Source organism: Paroedura picta, chromosome 5 (assembly GCF_049243985.1).
Source record: "Paroedura picta isolate Pp20150507F chromosome 5, Ppicta_v3.0, whole genome shotgun sequence".
In the NCBI taxonomy this organism is placed as follows: domain Eukaryota; kingdom Metazoa; phylum Chordata; class Lepidosauria; order Squamata; family Gekkonidae; genus Paroedura; species Paroedura picta.
This window is the reverse complement of record NC_135373.1, coordinates 114185707-114209475: the sequence shown is the minus strand read 5'-3', so window position 1 is coordinate 114209475 and position 23769 is coordinate 114185707. Positions and strand designations below refer to the sequence as shown.

General features: G+C 43.8%; 2 protein-coding genes across 38 annotated transcripts in view; one reads left to right on the top strand and one right to left on the bottom strand.

Moving 5' to 3' along the window:
- CACNA1C (calcium voltage-gated channel subunit alpha1 C) overlaps positions 1 to 15453 on the bottom strand; it is a 611497-nt gene extending 596044 nt beyond the window's left edge. For 22 of the 31 annotated variants that reach the window (XM_077340051.1, XM_077340056.1, XM_077340050.1 and 19 more), the window contains exon 1: positions 14744 to 15452. In XM_077340051.1, coding sequence (XP_077196166.1) covers positions 14744 to 14882 — 139 coding nt within the window. In that variant the 5' untranslated portion in view covers positions 14883 to 15452. Of the gene's footprint in view, positions 1 to 14743 lie in introns of all 31 variants that reach the window. The other 9 variants (XM_077340070.1, XM_077340071.1, XM_077340058.1 and 6 more) reach the window with 2 other exon arrangements.
- DCP1B (decapping mRNA 1B) overlaps positions 1 to 23769 on the top strand; it is a 46871-nt gene that overhangs the window by 2017 nt on the left and 21085 nt on the right. For 6 of the 7 annotated variants that reach the window (XR_013231422.1, XM_077340084.1, XM_077340089.1 and 3 more), the window contains exons 2-5: positions 1763 to 1803; positions 7668 to 7795; positions 21711 to 21777; positions 22903 to 23038. Coding sequence is in view for 6 of the 7 variants with exons in the window: in XM_077340084.1 (XP_077196199.1) it covers positions 1763 to 1803; positions 7668 to 7795; positions 21711 to 21777; positions 22903 to 23038 (372 nt within the window). In the remaining variant the exon portion in view is untranslated. Of the gene's footprint in view, positions 1 to 1762; positions 1804 to 4252; positions 4446 to 7667; positions 7796 to 21710; positions 21778 to 22902; positions 23039 to 23769 lie in introns of those variants that run through there. The other variant, XM_077340085.1, reaches the window with a different exon arrangement.

The following is a 23769-nucleotide window of genomic DNA, read 5'->3' as shown; positions in this document are numbered from 1 at the left end:
AGAGGGGCTTCATGTATCTGAGGCAAGTCATTTTGCAATACTTTGGGGATTGTCAATCTGTGAACAAAAGCTCTGTGTTAAATTGAAAATATGGGGCAAGTTTGAATCTTTCACTGGTCTAGTGTGATATATTGATCAGTTGCTGTAGCGTGATGTCGTTTATTGTGGCAGGACTTTAAAGAAACTGCACATTTTTCTGATACTGGACAGTTTGGTTTATCAGTTGACATAGATAATGTCACATTCATCATCATTTTCTCTAACAGTCCTTTCAAATATCCTGGTAGAGTAATGTCCCTGTTACTGTTAGATCTTTTCCTGGCTTTTTGCAGTAGTAAGGAAATACAGCTAAAGCTGTAAAAAGGAGTCTCTGAATCCTTGAAGGAACATTTGCCAGGCTTTTTCTTAGCTATGGCCATGGTTCGATATTTTCTAGGATGACTTGTATGGGATTTGTCAAGCTTGGCATGAATTTTCTCACAAAATTCACCATTCCTAATCACTTTTTGGTGGAGTCCATTTGCAAAGTAGAGGCCAATAGAATAACGATGTCATTTTTCAATTAGTTGCTCACCTAAAATCTAAATCTGCTATGTGCTGAATTCTGAATTTTCATTTTGGTTTGTTAAGTTTAATTGCAGCAGCTCTAGCCATTTCCTGAGCAATTTAATTAGAGTTATGTTCCTTTCCATTTTTATCCATTCTCAAACATCAGCACTCTGTATTTAGGTACTTTTAGTTCCCTGTTCTCCGCGAGATCTCGGCTGCTGATTCCAACCCAAAAGATATCCTGCAAAATAAACTTTTGTTTTTGCATTGCCTATCTGGTGCTGTTTTAGGTTCTGCTCAGCTAAAATGAATCTGACCTTACCTGTCACCAAAAAGACAAATCAGGGGATTCTATATCAAATCAAGCATGAACTCTCCCTAGACACTAAAAGGAGTAAACAGAGGCTATCATACTTTGAATCTGCTATGAGAAGTAATCCTAGGAAAAGTTTAAGGCAGCAGGAGAGGAAGACCCAACGTTTAGATGGATTGACTCAATAAAGGAAACCACGGCCCTCAGTCTGCAAGATCTGAGCAAGGCTGTTAATAATAGGTTATTTTGGAGGTTGTTAATGCATAGGATGGCCATAAGTCAGAAGCAATTTGATAGCCCTTCACACACAAACACCCTAACCTTCTGCTGATCAAGACTTCCAGAACCAGTTCTCAATGTTAAAATAGAAGAAGAAGAAGAGTTGGTTCTTATATGCCGCTTTTCCCTACCCGAAGGAGGCTCAAAACGGCTTACAGTCGCCTTCCTATAAACTGCCTACCTGTCTCAAGGGGGAGAAGGCCACTCTGGTATTCTTGGGTTTCTCTTCCCACCATCCCTGGTGCATTCCACTTCAAGGTGAAGGAGGAGCCTGCCCTTCAGTCTAGAGCAGGTGTAGTCAAACTGCGGCCCTCCAGATGTCCATGGACTACAATTCCCAGGAGCCCCTGCCATGCTGGCAGGGGCTCCTGGGAATTGTAGTCCATGGACATCTGGAGGGCCGCAGTTTGACTACCCCTGGTCTAGAGACTTCCACAAATGATGGCAGCCTCCAGTGTTTGTTAAGCAAACAAGGCCTACAAAGTTGCTGTTGTCTTTTTGATGTGTACTTTTATGCCCCCAAAATATTTCTTCCATAATCTGAATACTCCATGTATGTTACTTTGACTTTCGCTGCTTGTTTGTAACTATCTTTCAACCTGCATATTAATTTGATTTTAGGAGAAGACGGATGTGGAAGGGACGCTGTTTGTTTATACCAGGTGAGAAAATATATATTTAAAATTAAATGCTTATAGTCATGCTATTTCTATGTGGGGGGGGGGGGGACAGAGGCAGTGTCTGATACTGCATTAATGGATTTTCAGAATGTGAGAAATGCAGGTTTTCAAATCACATGAAACCGCTTGTTAGGTGTGGGTGATTAAAGTGGAAATCTGCGGTAAAGATGTTCAGTCTGCTGTTAACATGACACCCAATAGAATATGATCAAAAGATTCCCCCCTCCTCCCAAATGACAGATTGCTGGCTATGCTTACTGGTGGAGTTAGGTTGTGCAACCCAGTCAGGATAAGTTGCGGTTTAAAGCAGGTAGAAACAGTCTTTCAGCTAAGCAAAGGAATCTCAGGGCACCTTAAAGACTAATAGACTTATTTAAGTACACACTTTCATCACAGTCAAGAAGAAGAAGAGTTGGTTTTTATACCCTGCTTTTCACTGCCCAAAGGAGTCTCAAAGCAGCCTATAGTCTCCTTCCCTTCCTCTCCCCACAACAGACACCCTGTGAGGTAGGTGGGGCTGACAGAATTGCTCTGTGAGAACAGCTCTAACAAGACTGTGACTAATCCAAGGTCACCCAGCTGGCTTCATGTGGAGGAGCGGTGAATCAAACACGGCACTCCAGATTAGTGGCCACCACTCTTAACCACTACACCAAGCCTTTTTGACCCTATCTAAGACAGACAGGTTATTCAGTACCCCAAAAAATGAGAAAACATCATGAATTTGTCATAAAATTGGTAATATTTAGAAACTGGTGTGAACCCATTATGGTCTGCTAGGACATTGTTCAGCTGATAGGAAAATCTCATCAACATGCAATCTCCAGAGGTGCATTATAGAATCATAGAATAATAGAGTTGGAAGGGGCCATACAGGCCATCTAAGAGCCTCTTGTGGTGCAGAGTGGTAAGGCATCCTTCTGAAAGCTTTGCCCCTGAGGCTGGGTGTTCAATCCCAGCAGCCAATTCAAGGTTGACTTAGCCTTCCATCCTTCCGAGGTCGGTAAAATGACTACCCAGCTTGTTGGGGGGTAAACGGTAATGATTGGGGAAGGCACTGGCAAACCACCCCGTATTGAGTCTGCCATGAAAACGCTAGAGGGCGTCACCCCAAGGGTCAGACATGACTCGGTGCTTGCACAGGGGATACCTTATACAGGCCATCTAGTCCAACCCACTGCTCAACGCAGGATCAGCCCAAAGCGTCCTAAAGCATTGTTAAACTGCTGTATTCAGATTTGTCCACAAATCATCTGGTATATCCATCCAGTTTCTTACTGCTCTGTGCCTCTTCTTTCCCTACACCCTGCTATCCAACTACACCCTAACTCTCTGTCACCATTTCTTCCCCCTGTTAGTTTCCTGTACCTTTCCATCCCTGTTTTGAGAAACACTGAGACCACACAGACATAATACCAATCCTTCGTTTGCCACTACAGCCATGCTCGCAGTTTCTCTCCTCCCCTGTGTAACTGGTATTGAGCAATGGCTGGAGCATGCCAGAAAAACCTCCTTTCCCTTCCAAAGAAGAATTGCTAATCATAGTATGACGCTGATTTATACTGCTGGTTTGGAAGGGAATCAGGAATAAAACCATAGTTTGCCGGAAGGTGCATTTGAATAAGCCAAACCAGGAGTCCCCAACCTTTTTGAACCTGAAGGCACCTTTGGAGTTCTATTTGCTGACAGACTTTGCATGTGCTCTTCAAAGAAACCCGAGTCGGTGGGACATGTCCTGCTCTTTTGTGAGCAGCACAGCCATCTTAGAGATCGGTTCATAAAACCTCTCACGAGGAGAACAAGATTCACGATCCCCCGACCCTAGTGCGCTTACTCTTATCGGATCATAACTCTCAAGTGACTGAAGCTGTTGCAAAATTCCCCCGTAGGATTTTCTTCAAACGAATTGGGAGTTGAAATATCTTGTCTTCTTTTAACATTCTTTTATCTTGTCTTCTTTTAACATAAATGCTTTTGTTATGCCAATAAAGGTACTTTGGTTTTGACACCAACAATGAGATCTCCAGTGGCAAAGCAGAAGTCCTGCCGGGCAAGCGTGCTACCCACGTTCTAAAAAAAACTTGGTGGGTACCAGAACAGGTGTTGACAGGTTCCCTGATGGCTACAGGCACTACACTGGGGGACCCCTGAGCTAAACTGTGGCTTGACTTTCTGTCCCAGCTCTCCTGTTGTATTTGCTAAAAGCAACTGGCTTCCTTTCTGCTTTACTCCTAAAAGAGATGGAACGGCAGATGCTGTTTTGAAAAAGTTGAAGGGAATGCTGAACAGGGGGACCCTTAACACGTGGCGTTTCATGCCCTTGAAGATGCACAGGGCTTGATAATGTGATTTGATGCACAGTATGAACAAGCCTGATGGTTGCGATTACGTTGTGTTTAAAATGCAATTTAATGTTTGCCTTTTACAACAGGATACCTCAGTGACACAGGATGTCTTATTCAGCGATCATGTTTGCCCTGTATAAACTGTGCGCATGGTTACAGCATTGCATCTTCTTGCCTCACTGGTTAATGTTCATGGACGGAAACCGCACTGCCGTGGCAAAAGCGGAATTCAGCCAGAATAGGAGTGGCTTTGGATATTTGTGTTCAGCCAGCAGACAGGTGCGCGTGTAAATGGAGAGAAGTCATTTATTTCCAGTGGTGTCTGGAGAACATACCTGCCTGAAATGCTGCAAATGGCATTGCAAATATAGGCATAGTTTATCTCTGTAGCCTTCACTGCATGATGGGAAGTGCCTGGCGTTGCCCAGATGTATAAAAGCTCTGGGGGGCCTAAGCAGCACTACTCATCTAGGGTAAGGGGATGTGCATATCTGCACTTCAACCATTTCTCAGAAAGAGTCATGGAAGGTATTTCAGGTTGCTTACATTGCCCTCCAGTTTGGATGTTATTCTGTAATTTTAGTCCCAGCTTCGATAAACCAATTGTGTTTCCTTCTTTTTTGTCTTTTTTTCTTTTGTATTGCTTGGGCCTGTCTTTCAACATCAAGGAGGGCTGTAATTTCTTTCCTCTGGCAGTGCAGAGAACTGAAATTACGCCCCCTCCATATGTATATTTTAGTGTTTTCAGTCTAACAACAAAAATCAGCAAATGTTGATCCACGAGGGGAAGGTACCACGCAGGGCCACTGGAAGTGCAGGGCCTGTAGCATGTGCTGCAGGGATAAACCATCCCTGGATATAAAACGCATAAAATGAAATACGATATAGAAAACCTAAAACACAAAATTTAGACCCACAATTCTGGACTGCTAGTGAACTCTCCCAAACGAGTTCCTAAACAAAATCGCCTCTCAGAGATCGAAAGTGATGGAGGGGGGGGGCAGGCATGCCTCCCTGGGGAGATCTTTCCACAATCAGAAGCCAGCTCCTCAGATCATTAAAAAAGTACAACAGAGAATAGCTCCTTGGGGAGAAAATATTTGAATAAATTTGCTTTGTGGTGGTTTTTTAAATAGCCACACAGTTGCTGAAAGTTGCCGGGGCAATAATTGTGCATTAAAATGTCAAAAACGGGGACCTCCTGATGGGTATAACGGAAAGACAAACGGAACAAACTCTTCCTCTGATAACTGTGTGATTGGCATCTTATCTTCCTTCCTTCACTTTTGCCTCCCGCTTTGTATTTTATCTGCCTTTCTCTAAGGCTCCTTCCGGAGGCTCAAGGTGTGGAGATGTCCTCTGAGGGCTATGATACTTGGCATATCTCTCAGATCCCCGGCCAGTGCCTTCTCCTCAGTATCCATCCTGGTTCCAAAATAGTCTGCCCTATATATACGAGTTTCAGTAGCCAGTGAAGAGCTTTTGAGTGGTGAGTTTCTTCAGTGCTCGCTTTTAGCACAGCAAGCCAGAAGAGTTTCAGTTCATGTGACACAAGTAAATTGGAAACAGTGTGGGTGTAGGAACAATCCCGTGTATGTGCTTACATTCTGAGAGGGTTGCAAAACTGCTCTTGCTGGTGTTAGGACTTAATAAAGGACCTCTTGCTAACAGCGAGGAATACTGCCTGGATACCTAAAATGAAGGACTTCTTCTGAAGAGTTAAAGCATGCATTGCAAGACAAAATAAATAGAAACGATTCAAAACCAGAAAGGAAATATATTGGCTGCATTCAGATGTAAACAAAGCACGTTTTCTCATTATGGGAACAAACCTTATGAGTCTCAGGGTTCAAGCCCTCCTCCTTTCTCCTCTCCTTGTACACTGCTTGGGAATTTTATTTGAAGTATTTATATACTGCTTCTCCCCCAAAGAGCATGAGGTGGTTAACAGCAACAAGAAGATCATTAGCAGACTGAAAATATTGTGTTCTTATTTATTTATGGTGTTTATGTCCCCATCTTTCTCCCAGGCGTCCCAAGTCAGGGAGAAAACAATGTGAAAAAAGTATAACAATATGAAAACAGTACAAAACCATTTAATGAAACAACACATGAAAAGCAAAGCAAAACATCTTATGTCCAAACTAACAGGGTATTCCCGCTCTTTATCCAGGCTCCCCTGCCCTTTGCCCAGGGTAACAGGGTATTCTTGCCCTTTGCCCAGGCCCTCTGGCTACCCCACAAACTCTCCAGAAGAGCTCTGTTTTGTATCTTTTCTGGAAAGCCTGGTGGAAGGGAGTGTACCTGTCATCTCTTCCTGGAGGCTGTTCCATAGGCATTGTTAAACTACTGGAAAAGCCACAGTTCGGAGCATGACAGAGCGTGATTTAGACAATGGCAGAGCTGATAATAAACCTTGGTGGGAAGAGCATTGTATGAGAACATGCAGGGAGAGATGGTCCTTCAAATGAAGGGGCCCAGTTCATGAAGGCCAGATGAGCACTAATACCTTGAATGAAGGCCAGAAACTAATAGGCAGCCAGGGAAGGGACTTCAGAACAGGATTGACATGGTCCTGTTGGCTATTGCCAGGTAACAGATAAGCTTCTCTGTTTTGCACCGGCTGTAGCTTTTGGATTGCCTTCAACAGCAGCCGTACGAAGAGTGTTTTGCAGTAACCTAGCCTTGAGGTTACTGAAGCATGGATTAGTATGGCCATAAAAGATGTCTGCAAACAGGAAACCACTGATCCCTACTTGATCACCGGAGTTATAATCAAGAAAAAATGCAACGACTGTTCAAATAGTTTAAAAGAACCACAGAAACCATAATAATAGCCATATTGGAGGTTTAACAAATTGGTTGTTACTGTGGAAGTCTGCTGCTGCCAAGCAACAGAGCACATCAAACGGGGAAGGAGTGTATGCAAGGCCAAGGATTTACAAGGCTCGTTTCTGATTTGTCATTATGTCTGAAGGCAGCCGTTGATTAGAAGGGTGCATTTTAATAAACGCTAGTTTGGAAATCGTTGTTTGATTAAACTCAAGTTGCTTGTAATGCCTGAATGCCAGTGGTCCAACAAGCCTCGGTTGGTTTATCGGTGCTAAAGCAGGATTTTAAACTAGGGTTTATAGCAGGTTGATTCCAAGTTAATTCAAACTGTTATTTTCTTAGAGTGGCCGCGAAAAAAGAGGGAGTACAGTCAAAAGTCAAAAGGTACCCTTGTAGGCAGTCGGGAATGTAAATCTTTAAAACAGATGAATGAACCATGAAGTAGCTTTTTAATTGTTCCTGAAGGGCTTGGATTGTTGGACTGTTTGAACTCTGATAAGCCTGACTACTGAGTTATAACTAGGGTAGGGTGCTTTGGTGCTTGTACCCGAAGCAGCCAGCGCTGCTAATGGGGGGGGGGGGGAGCCACAACATAAAACGGCATAAAAGAAACTAGTGATGGAGATGTTTTTTAATTGACCACATTGTTCCTGCTTTGTTAATTTTCAGGTCAGCCTCACCAAAGTATGGCTTCACCATTATGAATAGGTTGAGCATGGAGAATCGTACAGAGCCAATCACTAAAGATCTAGATTTCCAGCTGCAGGACCCGTTCCTACTTTACAGAAATGCCAGATGTGAGTATTTTTATTATGCTTTGATTCAGTTTTTAAAGTATAGCTGTGTTTCCTGTCGATTACGTTTGAAAATATTTTTCTGAAACTCAAAATGTTTTCTGAAGCTTTCAGAATGTCTAGTAGTAAGACAAATTAAGAGTAGTAAGAAAAATGGCTTAAGGAGAGTGTGGAACCTACTCATGGCTATAAGGACACCTTGGGATTCCCAAGTCTGTGCAAATGTAATTTTGGTTCCCTGTTAACTGAAGTGGCAAATCAGCTGCAGGTAGGGTTACCTGCCAGGTAGGGTTGCACTGCCTGGCAATTAGACATATGTAAAAAAAATCTTGGGATTTTTTAGCCTTGAGTATATTGGACCCAAAAAATATTGGTATTCCCTAATAATCCTAGATTCAGAAAATATTTGAGAAAGCGGAATATTCAGAAAATATTCAAGAAAGCCAAATGTTTCAGCCCTTGAGAATTTAAAGGGATCAAAATTCATTTAAATGCCTCCCCCCCCCCAGAGCCCACCAAACAGCTGATCTTACAGAAAGAACTCTTGTCAGGATGGGCTTGCGGTCTGCTGAGGGGGCCCAGTTTGAATTGCCTTTTCTGCATAACCTGCCAAACAGCTGATCCTGTGGAGAGAACTTGCTCTGCAGATGGGCTTGGGGTGTGCTGGCAGGGGGGGGCTGATTTAAATCGGGGCCCCCCACAGAATTTTCTCTGCTGGACAGGCATGGGGTCTGCTGAGGGGGCCCAGTTTGAACCACTGTGCTCTGCAGAGCTTGCCGAACAGCTGATCCTGAGAGAGGCTGCTAGATCGTAGACAGTTTAATGATCTGTTTCGATCCCTTTCACTTCCCTCCTTTAGGGAGGGGGGGAAGCAAAAGGGAGGTTTAAATTCATGCTTGCAATTTCAACATAACAGCTGACGGACATGTCAAGCTGTTAAGTTTAAATGGCCGGCAGCCATTTCAGAGCTTCATTTTGCTCACACACACACACACCCTTCCGAAGGGAGGGCAGCAAAAAGGATCCCTGGGATGACTTGCAACCATTCCAGCTGCAAGCCATTCTGCCTGTCCTTTTCCTTCCATCCCTTTGGAATTGGGGGAGGCTTTAAATGGCTGCCGGACATTGAAACGTAACAGCTGATCAGCAGACTGGCCAAGTTGTTCAGTTTAAATGGCCAGCAGCCATTTCACCAGTATACCTGCTGAATACGCGGGCTAAAAGTTATAATAATAGTTATATTATTATGTGTTCAAGGTACATTATACTGTTTTACACTGAATCAGACCGATGGGTCTTTCAAGGTCAACATTTTTTACTCTGGCTGATAGAGAGGCTCTCAAAAAATTGGAGTAGTTGTCTCTTATGTTATTCTTTGAACTGGGGATGCCAGGAATTAAACCTGGGGCCTTCTGCGTGCAAAACAAATGCTTTATTGCTGAGCCACAGCCCGTTCTCTTCATGTGCTATTTCCAGATTTCCATAAATACTTTTCCCTCTCAAACTCAAATCTTTAGTCAAAAGTAGCTCCATTGTAGGGGCAAACATACTTCATGGCCCCCCATCTGCAGTCAGGAATAGATTCAATAATAGCTATTTGCTTGGTCTAGACTAAAAGTAAAATTAGTGCTTACTGAAAGAAAACTACATTTTTTTCAGCCCTTTTATTATATTGGCTAGTACTTAGGTGACTCAAAAATAACTATAAACTGTTTCCTATTATATATTATTTTGAATAACACATTTGCCGACTGCATGTTAACGCCGGCTGAGCTGCCTGGTTGCTGTTCTGTATAATATAAAAATGAGTGCTTGATGTGTTTAAACACAATTCCCGACCGTCTGAGAATTTTGAAATTCAAGTAGAAAGAATGATCCGCTAAATAAAAGTCCTTTAAGTGTGTTGATAACCACAATGTTCTGCTAAAGCAATATTTGAAAGCAGCTTGATTTCATGGTATGCGTATGTCAACAGCTCCCGAAGGAAACTCAAATGATTATTTTTAACGAGAAGGGAGTTTTGCTTCTGGGAGGCAAAACGTTCTGTATCACAATGGGTCAGCAGTATAATTTTGCTACACAGGAAATCTCCTTCACCCCATTCATTCAAACAGCCTGATTTTAGTGGGTTGATTGGGTTGTGAAACTGTAGGGTTTCAATATGGTAGGCCTGTAGGTTTCTCTTAAGGGAAGCCTTTTCTGCATCATTTGCCCCAGAATCTGTCTTATGTCATCTGCGAGTTGACTGCATTTTCTACCACCATGTGCATCCAGACTGAGTTACTTTGGTTGCAGTTAGAAGGCACTTCTAAAACCAGTTGGTTTGCTGGGAAGTCCAAGGTTTGAGAAGGAACTATGCTTAGGAAACAGGCTTTATCTAGACCAGGGGTAGTCAAACTGCGGCCCTCCAGATGTCCATGGACTACAATTCCCAGAAGCCCCTGCCAGCGAATGCTGGCAGAGGCTTCTGGGAATTGTAGTCCATGGACATCTGGAGGGTCACAGTTTGACTACCCCTGATCTAGACTTCCAAAAAGCCTTTGATAAAGTTCCTCATCAAAGGATCCTAAGTAGACCCAGCAGAGCATGTGTAAGAGCATGTGTAATAAGAGCATGTGTCCTCTTGTGGATTAAAAATTGGTTAATTAACAGGAGAGTCAGTGCAAATGGCCAGTTCTCACCATGGAAGGCACTGCAAGGCAATAATTTGGAGTTGGGAATAAGCAGTGAGGTGGCTACGTTTGCCGATGATACCAAATTGTTCAGAGTGGTGAAAACCAGGGAGGACTATGAGGCGCTCCAGAAAAATCTGCCTGGGCTGGGCATGAACATGACAAGTGAGGTTCAGCGTGGTCAAGTGCGAAGTCAAAAATCCCAACAATAGATGCACTTTGATGGGATCAGAACTGGTGGTGATGGACCAGGAGAGAGGTCTTGGACTCATAGCCGATAACTAACTCACCGCAGACGTTGCCTCATTGCGTGACTGCAAGGGGGGAAAAGGCAAAGGCTATGCTAGGGATTATTAGGAAAGGAACTGAAAACAAATCACCCAGTATCATCATGCCCCTGTATAAATCTATGGCGTGGCCTCATTTGGAATATTGTGTACCGTTCTGGTCACCGCACTTCAAAAAAGATACAGCATTGGAAAAGGTGCCGAAAGGGACAACTAAAATGATTAAGAGGATGGAATGCTTTCCGTATAACAAAAGGGTTAATGGGGTTAGGGCACTTTAGCTTGAGGGGGGTTCCATGGTAAGAGGTTTACAAAATAATGCATGGGATAAAGAAAGAGAAAAAAGTACTTTTCACCCTTTCTCACAATACTCATGGGCGCTCAATGAACTTAACATGCAGCGAGTTTAGAACAGATGAAAGGAAGTACTTCTTCACCCACAGAGTCATTAACTTGCGGAATTGACTGCCGCAGGAAGTGGTGGTAGCTACAAGCAGAGACCGCTTCAAAAGGGGATTGGATAAATATATGGAGGAGAGGTCCATCAGTGGCTATTAGCTACAAGATATAGATGGAATACTATGTCTGAGGCAGTGATGCTCTGTATTCTTGGTGCAGAGGGGAGCACAGTGGGAGGACTTTTGGAGCTCTGGGCCCGTAGGTGGACCTCCAGATGGCACCTGGGTTTTGGCCACTCAGTGACACTGTGTGTTGAACTAGATGGGGTGTTGGCTTGATCCAGCCTGCCTTCTTTTACCTTCTTAGGAAGCAGCTCTGCATAGCCTGTAAAGCATATATCAGCCTGCATCTATTAGACATTCATCAGGGTTAATAAAGCTGAGCTAGCACACCTGTCTGGCCGAACATCATTGACTTTAACACGTTTACAATTGATCTAGTGCGGCTTCCGCAATTCTGGCACTTCTACAGTAGGGTAGCCTAATATATGCCTTGGAACTCATGTGATCCTCAAGATTCCTGCATTGTTCTCAGGAGACCCAGGACTGAATAACGTTAATAATCAGAGCTTGCACAATCTGCATGCACAGCCTTAAGAAGAAGAAGAAAAAGAGATGGTTCTTATATGCCACTTTTCTCTACCAGGAGTCTCAAAGTGGCTTCCAATCGCCTTCCCTTTCCTCTCCCCACAACAGGCACCCTGTGATTTAAGTGAGGCTGAGACAGCCCTGATATCAAAACAGCTTTATCAGTGCTGTGGCGAGCCCAAGGTCACCCAGCTGGTTGCATGTGGGGGAGGAGCAGGGAGTCAAACCCAGCACACCAGATTAGAAGTCCGTACTGCTAACCACTACACCAAGCTCTTTAGCCCCATCAGTCTGGGATTTTTTTTTGTTTCTTTGCAATTACAAGATGAACATTGAAATAGATTCCCAAATCAGTGTACGTAATGCATGTGCTATATCTGTACCACAGTATCCCTTGCAGCAAACACATCATTACTGATAGTAGCTATCAAATGCATTAGTTATCATGGAGAAGGGTGTACGATTGGCATGCAGAAGGCCCAAGTTCAACACCCAACATGTCTAGATAAAATATCCCAGGTAGCAGGGCTTGGATGTATTTCCTGGAGGGCCGTAGCTACAGTATTGAGCTAGAACACGGTTTTGTGAAACCCTCGGGTTTCTTGATGGCCCTGGAAGGGTTTCCTGAATGAGTGGGAGTTAATTCATTTAAAAAACATTTTAAAAATTGTTAAACATACAATGGGTGATATGACCATATATGGTCATTGACCTGCCCTCTCTCCCAAAAAGGCCAATGATGGGCCTGGAGGGGGAGGGGAGGGGCCCTGGGTGGGCAGGTACACAGCTATGCTTCCCATCCATATTCCGCACGGATTTTTCAAAGCTTGAGGAATGTTACAGGGGTTTCTCAATGGTAAAAAAATTGGGAAAGGCTGAGCTGGAATGACCAATAGGTTTAACTCTGTAATCTTCATAGACTGATAAGCTGTTTGGATTTTTCTTGTAGAATTAAAAAAAAAAGATATGTCTTCTTTTCACAGAGTCAGAGTAGTTCAGCAGTGGAATAGGTTGCCTAAGGAGGTGGTGAACTCCCCCTCACTGGCAGTCTTCAAGCAAAGGTTGGATACACACTTTTCTTGGATGCTTCAGGATGCTTAGGGCTGATCCTGCATTGAGCAGGGGGTTGGACTAGATGGCCTGTATGGCCCCTTCCAACTCTATGATTCATGTTTGTCATATCATAACTGATGAGCTGCAGACTTTCCTTTTGCTCTTGCAAAAGGGTAGGTAAAAAACAAACCCATCATCCAGTCCTCTAGTGGGATCAGTGTGCTTCTTTATTAACGTTCCCTATTGTATCAGAGTAAAACTATGCAGTGTGAGGAGAGGGAGAAGTGCCTGAGATAACAATGCTATGTGCCCTGGCAGTGGCTGCTGTTGATTTTGCATTGAACGGTTCTCCTGTTTGGGAGAAAGTCCCTGACGCAAATGGGAAGAGCGTTATAATTCGGGCTGCCAGGTCTAGGAAATAACAGGAAATGGGGGAGGTGGAGCCAGCAGAGGGCGGGGCTTGGAAACTGGAGGGACTTCAGCAGAGGATAAGACCATACAGTCCACCCCCCAAAAAAAGACAGATCTTTTTTCTGGAGATCAACTGTATTAGTGGGAGATTTCTAGGTGCCACCTGGAGGTTGACAAGCTTAGTTATAATGGATGCCTTTTGAACTTCCTGGTGCCAGTAGGTTTTCAAAAAATAATACAGTACCATTTATGGGTTTTTGACGCTAGTAACACACTAGACTTTCAGCAACAAATATGTAGAAGAAGTAGAGTTGGTTCTTATATGCCACTTTTCCCTACCCAAAGGAATCTCAAAGCGGCTTATATTCGCCTCCCCATTCCTCTCCCCACAACAGACACCCTGTGGGGTGGGTGAGGCTGAGAGAGCCCTGATATCACTGCTCGGTCAGAACAGTTTTATCAGTGCTGTGGCGAGCCCAAGTTCACCCAGCTGGCTTCATGTGGGGGAGTGCAGAATCGAACCCGGCATGCCAGATTAGAAGTCCACACTCCTAACCACTACACCAAACTGGCTCTCCTAGACGTGGTGTAGATAGCACACTGCCAGCTGTGGGAATTCTGGATATCTTTTCAAGATAGGCTAGGCCACACGTGGTAGAAGATGTATTAGTGGAAGCTGGGGGACAGATAAAAGAAAGGAAGTATTTCAAGTGGATAACTTCCCCTGCCTCTTGCCGCTACAGAGGCTGAGGATTCTGATTTTGTGAACCCAGGCAAAAACCATCCAGCTTTGTGTGTTCAGAATTTCTAAAAGCGGGAGACCAGAAAACAGGCCTTGCACACACATCCGTCTTGCTACCACAATCTGAAACGACAAAACTGTGGTCCTCTGCCAAATCAACCGCAGTTTTAAAAAGTTTTTAAATACATGCAATGGAGCTCAGAATTGTGGGCTTAACGCTGGTTGGAAGGAAGAAATGCCGCAGGTTTGACAGATTCCAAAGTTGCAGCCCAATGGCTTTGTGGCAGTGAAAAATGCCAACTCCTGAAAGTTGGGCACAGCACCAAGGAATGAGATCTTAAGGTAATTAAAGAATTCAAAACATATATGCAAAGCTGACTCTGAGCACTCATTCTCTTTCTGAAACGCCAGCATTTGTTTGAGTATACTTTCTCCAAATCTGACAGCCCCTTTGAGAGTAATATTCCCCCTCCTTAAATTCAATGTATATGTTTGCTAGGTGGAAGTGCCTTACTATTAATTAGGTGCTTGAAATACTCGCTGAAACCGCACATCTCTTTTCAAATTCTCAGTTCTCTTTCTCATACAGTTAGAAACCAATTTTTTGTAATAATTCACCGGCCGTTTCCAGAAAAAATCCCACAACATTTGCTAATCTTTGTGCATCTAAGAAGCCACAAAATCCTGGTGTTCTCCTGTTAGAGCAGTTGTGTGTACATCTCATAGCTTTGCATCCTTACCTCCCGGCCGTGTGTAGAAGCAGCTGAGCTGGGTTTCGTGGACCATCCTGCCAGAATACTTCACACTGGGTTCCGCTGCCAGGTGTGCAGGGAGGGGACGATACGCTGAAGTCGCTTGCTGAACAATCGTCTGAAACATCCTGTTCTCCCGACGAAGGTTGCAGAACTCGGATTAAAACAGCAGAACTCTTGAGAAATCGAGCCTAAAAGCCCGGGGTGGCAGTAAAACTTCTGCGTGGACTTTTTAGGAAACTTCTTACTGCCTTGAAGTCCAAGCAGCGGACTCTTTCATTGCCCTTTCCCTTCGCCGTTCTTCCTCGCAGCCTTTTTCTCGTGTCTGCTCAAAAGCTCTCTCCACCCCCAGCAGTTTTACAGGAAAACTTGGCTTGAGCCGTGCAGATAATGGGCTCCATCTGCCTGTCAGTTCATCACCTCCCCGAGTCATGGAGGTCTCTGGTTTTCATTCATCACCACCCCCACAGTTTCTGATAACGTCCCTTGATGTTTGGCGGAAGACGGGCTTCCAAAAGGGTGCTGGGATGGATGGCCTTCGCCCAGTCTGAAAACTTATTTTCCAAAGACACGGAGGATGTATATATATATATTTTTTTAATGAGGACCAGCTTGGTATTGTTACTGACTGGCGCTAGGTATATGGAAGCTCAGATCGCGCCAGGCACATTTGGGTTCTTTCATCTGTATCCAGCGGGATCCCTTTAAAGTGCCTGCACCGGTGAAAGGGCTTGAAAGCAAACGTCAGATATTTTCCAGCAATTAAAAAAAATAAGTGCAGGGGAACATCCCCTTAAAAGGAAAGGAATGCAGCCTACCCTTTAACTATGCAACCTTCCCAGTGAAATTAATCTAAGATTGCAGATGGCTCCACAAACTGGTCTCAGAAGATGGGCAACAACGCAGATTTACTTTTATTTTATTTTGCGTGTGTGTCAGGAGAAGCAAGTGTCTGCGGCTGTTTTTGCGTTTGCTTCATGCTCGGGCTTTTAATGCAAAACGTTAATAAATTTACTCTGCTCCGGTTCGGCCTCACTTGGAGTCCTGTGTTCAGTTTTGGGCACCCCAGTTGAAGAGGGATGTTGACAAACTGGAGCGTGTCCAGAGGAGGGCAACAAAGATGGCAAGGGGTTTGGAGACCAAGACGTATGAGGAAAGGTTGAGGGAGCTTGGTCTGTTTAGCCTGGAGAGGAGACGACTGAGAGGGGATCTGATAACCATCTTCAAGTATTTAAAAGGGTGCCATGTAGAGGGTGGAGCAGAGTTGTTCTCTCTTGCCCCAGAGGGACAGACCAGAACCAATGGGATGAAATTAATTAAAAAGAAATTCCATCTAAACATCCGGAAGAAGTTCCTGGCAGTTCGAGCGGTTTCTCAGTGGAACAGGCTTCCTCGGGAGGTGGTGGGTTCTCCATCTTTGGACATTCTTAAACAGAGGCTGCATAGCCATCCGAGAGAGAGGCTGATTCTGTGAAGGCTCAAGGGGGTGGCAGGTTACAGTGGATGAACGATAGTGCTGTGAGTGTATAACATATTGCAGGGGGTTGGACTAAATGACCCATGAGGTACCTTCCAACTCTATGATTCTACGATTCTAATATTTAGAACTGAGATTGGATTAGTGTCTTGTTCAGCCTGGAGACTACCTTCCTATAAATGTGCATTCCTAACTAGACTTTCAAATGCTACCCTAGTGCTCAAGATATTGCTGCAGATCCACGTTGCCTCCGTTATTAGTGCGCTTGATTGAAGTACGGCTTTCCCTTTCTAAGCCCACGAGCGCGCTGTCATTCAGATCATAGTCTCTGTCTAATGCAAGCAGCCGGGACTCAATTAGACAAGATAAACAGTGTTACGGGGGCTTATACATCTTCCTACTTCAAATCAGAAGTCAAAACAGATTTCCTGGATTAAAGAACCATTTCTGCTCCGTCTTAATACTAAGCCATAGCTTGTCGTGTCGAGTATGTTGCTGCAGTGTTGCACGCATCGTACCTGTCCAGGTAACACTGTTCCAGCTAGGTGTGTAGGCATGCCTAATTAAGAATCGTATAGGACTTCCTTGTAACGGGCCATGTTGGTGCAAAGATGAAAGCTTGTTCAAAATGTTTGCTTTTCTTCATTTGAGTAGCACACAGTGTTGGAATTTTTCAGTGCTGAGCTGAGGAATTCTGTCACCCTAGTCTGGTCAAAGAGTAGCCAAAGTTGCTTCCTAGTACCAATTGTTTAAAGTAAGTCAAGGTAATATACCTAATCCCATGAACTGAGTGTACAGTTGGGGGCCCAACATCAACCGGGACAGGCAGCAGCCGGTGAGCAACATTTGTATAACAAGAAACCATTGAGTATGCATGCCATACTTGATTGCTTGGTTTTCATAGAATCCTAGAGTTTGAAGGGACCTCCAGGGTCATCCAGTCCAATCCCCTGCACAATGCAGGAACTCACAACTACCTGCCCACCCATAGGGACCCCAGTTTCATGCCCAAATAATCCCCCCCACACATCAAAAATCTCTAGAATCCAGCCTGGCCTGGAAGAAATTCAGTTACCATCCTACAGTGGCGATCAGCAATTCCCTGGGTTTGCAAGGAAGGGCCACAAGAAACAAACACTGGCACAGCCCTTCCCGCCCACCCACTTGCAGTCTGCCTAAGTTCATGAAAGCAGCATTTCTGTCAGCTGGCTATCCAGCCTCTGCTTAAAAACTTCCAAAGAAGGAGAACCCACCACCTCCCGAGGAAGCCTGTTCCACTGAGGGGCCGCTTTTACCGTCAGGAACTTCTTCCATTTTGAACCATGAGATACCAAACTAGTATTGTGTTTGGAGACTCCCGAGCCAGTAAAGGTAAAGGTAAAGGTATCCCCTGTGCAAGCACCGAGTCATGTCTGACCCTTGGGGTGACGCCCTCCAGCGTTTTCATGGCAGACTCAATACGGGGTGGTTTGCCAGTGCCTTCCCCAGTCATTACCGTTTACCCCCCAGCAAGCTGGGTACTCATTTTACCGACCTCGGAAGGATGGAAGGCTGAGTCAACCTTGAGCCGGCTGCTGGGATCGAACTCCCAGCCTCATGGGCAAAGCTTTCAGACGGCTGCCTTACCACTCTGCGCCACAAGAGGCTCTTCCTGAGCCAGTACACACTAGTAAACACATTCTTTGTTGCTCATGGTATTTGCAACCTAAGCAATTTCTCACAGTGATAACACCCAAGAAAAATGCAAAAGTAAAATTCTCCTTTAAAAATCAGGCAAAAAGGAAGTTAACAGGCCATTGTTCTTTAACATAGGAAATTCAGCACATTTCATGTAGTTTTTGCTGCATTTGTCTCAGACAGTAAAGGTCCTGATTTTGGGGAGGAAAATTGCTGAAAAGCACCCTTGTGTTAAAAATCTGGAATTGAGCAACACTTCCAGTTTCAGATGTTTTTAAATTGCATTTTTTACTTTCAGGAGAATAGATTCTTCCTTCTGGGTAGGGGAAGGACTTATTCAAACAGAGGAAATGGATTGTCCAAGTAGACTAAAGAAAGTTTGGTTAGGCCAGTAAAGTGAAATACACTCATAGCTGGCGGTGACAAGAGAAAGAACTCTTCTAGATAAGGAGTTAATCCTGCTGAATTAGCAGCAGGGCTTTCGTGAGAAGGTGGCACCGTTCATGCTGTTTCCTTTGTACTTCTTCCATTTCCATCATATGAAAAGTCTGTACACTAAAATTGATGTATTCTTTGCTGAGACTCATCTGAACAAAGCCTCACACTGCCTTTTGCCTTTTTTCTCTTGGTCTACCTCAACCATCCCTAAGTCTCCCTTATTGGAAAGTGTTCTTAAAGAAGATTACAAATTTTCACTGTTGCAACAAGTCCTGAAACTAGGCTGTTTACAGTTCTGTATTTGGGCATAGCATCTATTCCTCATTCCCAGATTTGACATGTGTATCAGAGTTTTCAGAATGTGCCTGGATACAATTGCATAAATCCAGCATTTATGCAAGAAAAAAAAAGGGGGGGGGACCCAAAACATGAGATGCAGTCCTCAGGCACAGGCTCTTAGTAAACACACACACGAAAAGATAACGGATGAAACTATTCTCGCCTTTAGATAGCAGATTTTCAGTTGTGATTTAATACATGCCCAGCATATGTTTTACTGCTGAACTTTGAGAATGATGATGAGTTCATATAATCGCATTTTCCTGTGACTGAAGGTAAGCTGCAGTGGCCATTTTTAGCTGGCCTTGCCTTCTGTGGCAGCCATTTTGTGACTGCACCCATCATGTTGTGTCAGAATTCCAATTATGACGTGTAGGCTCAAAAACGTTGAGCCTCCATCTCATCTGAGTGAAAATACTGGCTGTCCTGTTCTACTGTTGACCTTCTTCTTTGGCTTAGTGCTTGTGAAGAAGAAAGGATTGGAATCTAGACGTTCTGCACATTGGACTTCAGCCTCACCTGGAACTGAAGGACCTCACCTGTAGGGACAAATCCCAGCCAGGAATAAGCAGATGGCAAAGAGGCCCTTATGCAAGAACCATGCCAACTCCTTGGCCATCTGTTTGTGAGAAGGCTTGTTGATAAAATTTGTTTTATCAACCCACAGGTCAAAGGGTTTAGGCACATCTAGAGATGGCAGTAGGATAATGTCTGGGTGGCAGGTTAACATGGATAGAGAGGTTGTCGAGAGGCATTTAGCTGCACTGGATGAGTTCAAATCCCCTGGGCCGGATGAAATGCACCCAAGAGTGCTCAAAGAACTTTCCAGAGAACTTGCACAGCCCTTGTCCATCATCTTCGGGACCTCTTTAAGGACTGGAGATGTCCCAGGGGACTGGAAGAGAGCAAACGTTATTCCGATCTTCAAAAAAGGGAGGAAGGATGACCCGGGAAACTATAGACCAGTGAGTCTGACCTCTGTTGTGGGGAAGATAATGGAGCAGATATTAAAGGGAGTGATCTGCAAACATCTGGAGGACAATTTGGTGATCCAAGGAAGTCAGCATGGATTTGTCTCCCAACAGGTCTTGTCAGACCAACCTGGTTTCCTTTTTTGACCAAGTGACAGATTTGCTGGATGGTGGAAATTCGGTTGATGTCGTTTACTTGGTTTTAAGTAAAGCTTTTGATAAGGTTCCCCATGATGTTCTGATGGATAAGTTGAAGGACTGCAATCTGGATTTTCAGATAGTTAGGTGGATAGGGAATTGATTAGAGAACTGCACTCAAAGAGTTGTTGTCAATGGTGTTTCATCAGACTGGAGAGAGGTGAGTAGCGGGGTACCTCAGGGCTCGGTGCTCAGCCCGGTACTTTTTAACATATTTATTAATGATCTAGATGAGGGGGTGGAGGGACTACTCATCAAGTTTGCAGATGACACCAAATTGGGAGGACTGGCAAATACACTGATCAGACCACACCTGGAGTACTGTGTGCAGTTCTGGAGGCCTCACTTCAAGAAGGACGTCGATAAAATTGAAAGGGTACAGAGGAGAGCGACAAAGATGATCTGGGGCCAAGGGACCAAGCCCTATGAAGATAGGTTGAGGGACTTGGGAATGTTCAGGCGGGAGAAAAGGAGGTTGAGAGGGGACATGATAGCCCTCTTTAAGTATTTGAAAGGTTGTCACTTGGAGGAGGGCAGGATGCTGTTTCTGTTGGCTGCAGAGGAGAGGACTCGCAGTAATGGGTTTAAACTTCAAGTACAACGATATAGGCTAGATATCAGGAAAAAAATTTCACAGTCAGAGTAGTTCAGCAGTGGAATAGGCTGCCTAAGGAGGTGGTGAGCTCCCCCTCACTGGCAGTCTTCAAGCAAAGGTTGGATACACACTTTTCTTGGATGCTTTAGGATGCTTAGGGCTGATCCTGCGTTGAGCAGGGGGTTGGACTAGATGGCCTGTGTGGCCCCTTCCAACTCTATGATTCTATATTTCCACATTCTGTTTGAAAATACAGATTTGTAATTTAGGTCCTGCAATCATTGTCATTATCCCCTTCTCTGTAGATTCTCTGCTAAATGTTTCTGGAGTAGGATTTGTTGGGTTGTGTAATATTCACCATTCTTCAAGGTTTAATTTCCTTTCCCCTCCCTGTATAAAACGTAGACATATTTGCACAATCTAAACTAACAGCGCTTTCTCAATTATGTGTACAGGAATTCTGGAGCTATTAAAGCCTATTGTGTGAAATGCTTTATTTAGACAAGTAATGTCAAATCCTGAAGGTTATTAGAAAATGCATTGCAAAAATGGGTGAAGTGTTTTAAGCATTGCTGCTATTTGTCTGGTTAGAATGAGGATTACTTTTTCCCCCCACATGTTCCAAGCGCATTGCTTGGAGTTACAGCGCAGTTCTTTGCAGAGTGATACCCTTTGAAGCACATTGAAATCAATAGCCTTTGAAGGATGTAACTTTGCTTAGAGACAATCTGTTAATTGCTTCTCAGTTATGACGAGAAGTTTCCAGGAGTGGACTGCAGAAATGCTGGAGAAATATCCAACAATAAAAATAGGTATGAGATCTGAAAGATCTGTTGCTCTGCGATTCCTTTCCTTAATGCAAGATATTCTTCTGCTAGTTTTTCCTTGCAGATAAACTATGAAAGGCAAAATAGGTTTATCAGACAACACAGGTGAGTGGTATCCCCAGCTCCCTTCATGTAGGTGTAGGTTGTTTACTCATACAAAGCTTTAAGCTAGGTTTTAGCATCCAAGGTAGAATTTAAAATCAGAGTCCAGTAGTACCTTTAAGACCAACAAAGATTTATTCAAGGAGTGAGCTTTTGAGTGCAAGCACTCTTCGTCAGACTAAGAACTCCCATCATGACAGTGGGAATATAAAAGATTTTGTAACTGTTGAAGGCTGAACAATGTTTAAAAACATATATGTTGACCGTCCTTCGGTAAGAATAATACCATGCTGAGAATGGTTCATGGTTTGTGTTTAATGTATATTTTCAGTGTCCATTTATGGAATTTGGTTTTATGATAAGGAAGAATGCCAAAGAATTGCAGAGCTCATGAAAAAGTAAGTATTAATAGGCAAAGAAAAGCCTTAGCAGATTTTAATTTTTGTATTGTGGATTTTATGCATATTATACTCGAACTATTATTATAGTGATTTATTTAATATTAACTCCTTTTATTATGAAATTATTGGAATAGTTAGTCTTGGATGACCATCTGCAAGTTAATTAATATATTCTTTCATTCCAAATGTATTTTGGTATGATTTATTTATTTATTTCTATTATATTTATTTATTTTACATTGAGGAAGAATCTGTTCCCTTCTTTAGATTTCTAATATTATTTAAGCGAAATCCGATACAAATATTGATCAGTAGCAATTTTTTTTACTTATTGTGCATTTTTAACATTAACATTGATCTGCTTTTTATCTCCCTTGCCTCCAAAATAAAAAAAATTACAAACCTTAATTTTGTAGCAGCCCAGGGTTACCCAGCTGGCTCCATGTGGGGGAGTGGGGAATCAAACTCTGCTCACCAGATCAGAAGCTGCCGCTCCTAACCACTACACCAAACTGGCTCTAGACAGCTGCGTTCTTGACAGTTTCTCTTTTAACCAGCTCTCCCTGCGGTTGCTGGTGATTAAACTCCTTTTTCAGACTGCTAATTTGGTTCAGTAAAAACTAGTTTTCAGAAGATGCGTGCTACTGTAAACCGTGTTTAGTGGATTATAATAACAGCATTTCATCTGGTTAAAACTACCCTATTCAGCCAAGTGACTGTGTGTGTTAGAATTCACAGCAGTTTGCAGTAATTATAAAACAGCTGGGGCGGGAAATTGGTCATTTACTAGCAGTTAAAAACTTATTTGTGCGTGTATGTGTGTGCGCCACCATCTCCTCCTCCCCCCCAGCATAAAATGAGCTACAATTTAGTGTTCCTTCTGGCCATAGAAGCTGCGCCTGAGTTGGGGAAATTCAAGCCCTTAATGGCCCAGCACGCGCAGAATTGGCGACAACTTATTATCAATGTTAATCGAAGCTTAGTTTTTAATATAAGAAGACAAGATGGGGAGCGGGAGAGGGAACCCGAAGCCTTTCTTAATGTCTTCTAAATGCTTTGAAGCAATTGTGAATTAACCCTTATGTTTGTTTACTCTTTTCTGTCTTCACTCCTCATTTCCAGTTTAACTCAGCAAGAGCAGCTGAAAGCCCAGCAGGGGACCGGCATAGGCATTTCCCCGGTAAGCTTGAATTCGGGTGAAAGCAAGGAGGTGGATATCTTGCGGATGCTCACCAAAGCCAAAGATGAATATACCAAGGTGAGGCTTTCTCACAGTGAAACAATCCAGTGCTTTCTGTTCTCCGCTTTCAGCTTAACGTGCAGCTGGGTAAAAAAGCCAACTGCTTTCTTTGAATAGCACACAAGCGATGACACCTGGTGTTGTCTACAGATGTGGAATGTGGAGAGCCAACAACATAAGCTGGGATAATCAAAGGGCCAACTTTATTTTTGTTGCTCAAGAGGGATCTGCAGCTCACACAGGTCAAAAAACCCCCCGTCTCTTGACCTAGAATCATGGAAGGGGCCATACAGGCCACCTAGTCCAACCCCCTGCTCAACGCAGGATCAGCCCTAAGCATCCTAAAGCATCCAAGAAAAGTGTGTATCCAACCTTTGCTTGAAGACTTCCAGTGAGGGGGAGCTCACCACCTCCTTAGGGAGCCTATTCCACTGCTGAACTACTCTGACTGTGAAATTTTTTTTTCCTGATATCTAGCCTATATCGTTGCACTTGAAGTTTAAACCCATTACTGCGTGTCCTCTCCTCTGCAACCAACAGAAACAGCATCCTGCCCTCCTCCAAGTGACAACCATTCAAATACTTAAAGAGAGCTATCATGTCCCCTCTCAACCTCCTTTTCTCCAGGCTGAACATTCCCAAGTCCCTCAACCTGTCTTCATAGGGCTTGGTCCCTTGGCCCCAGATCATCCTCGTCACTCTCCTCTGTACCCTTTCAATTTTATCTACGTCCTTCTTAAAGTGAGGCC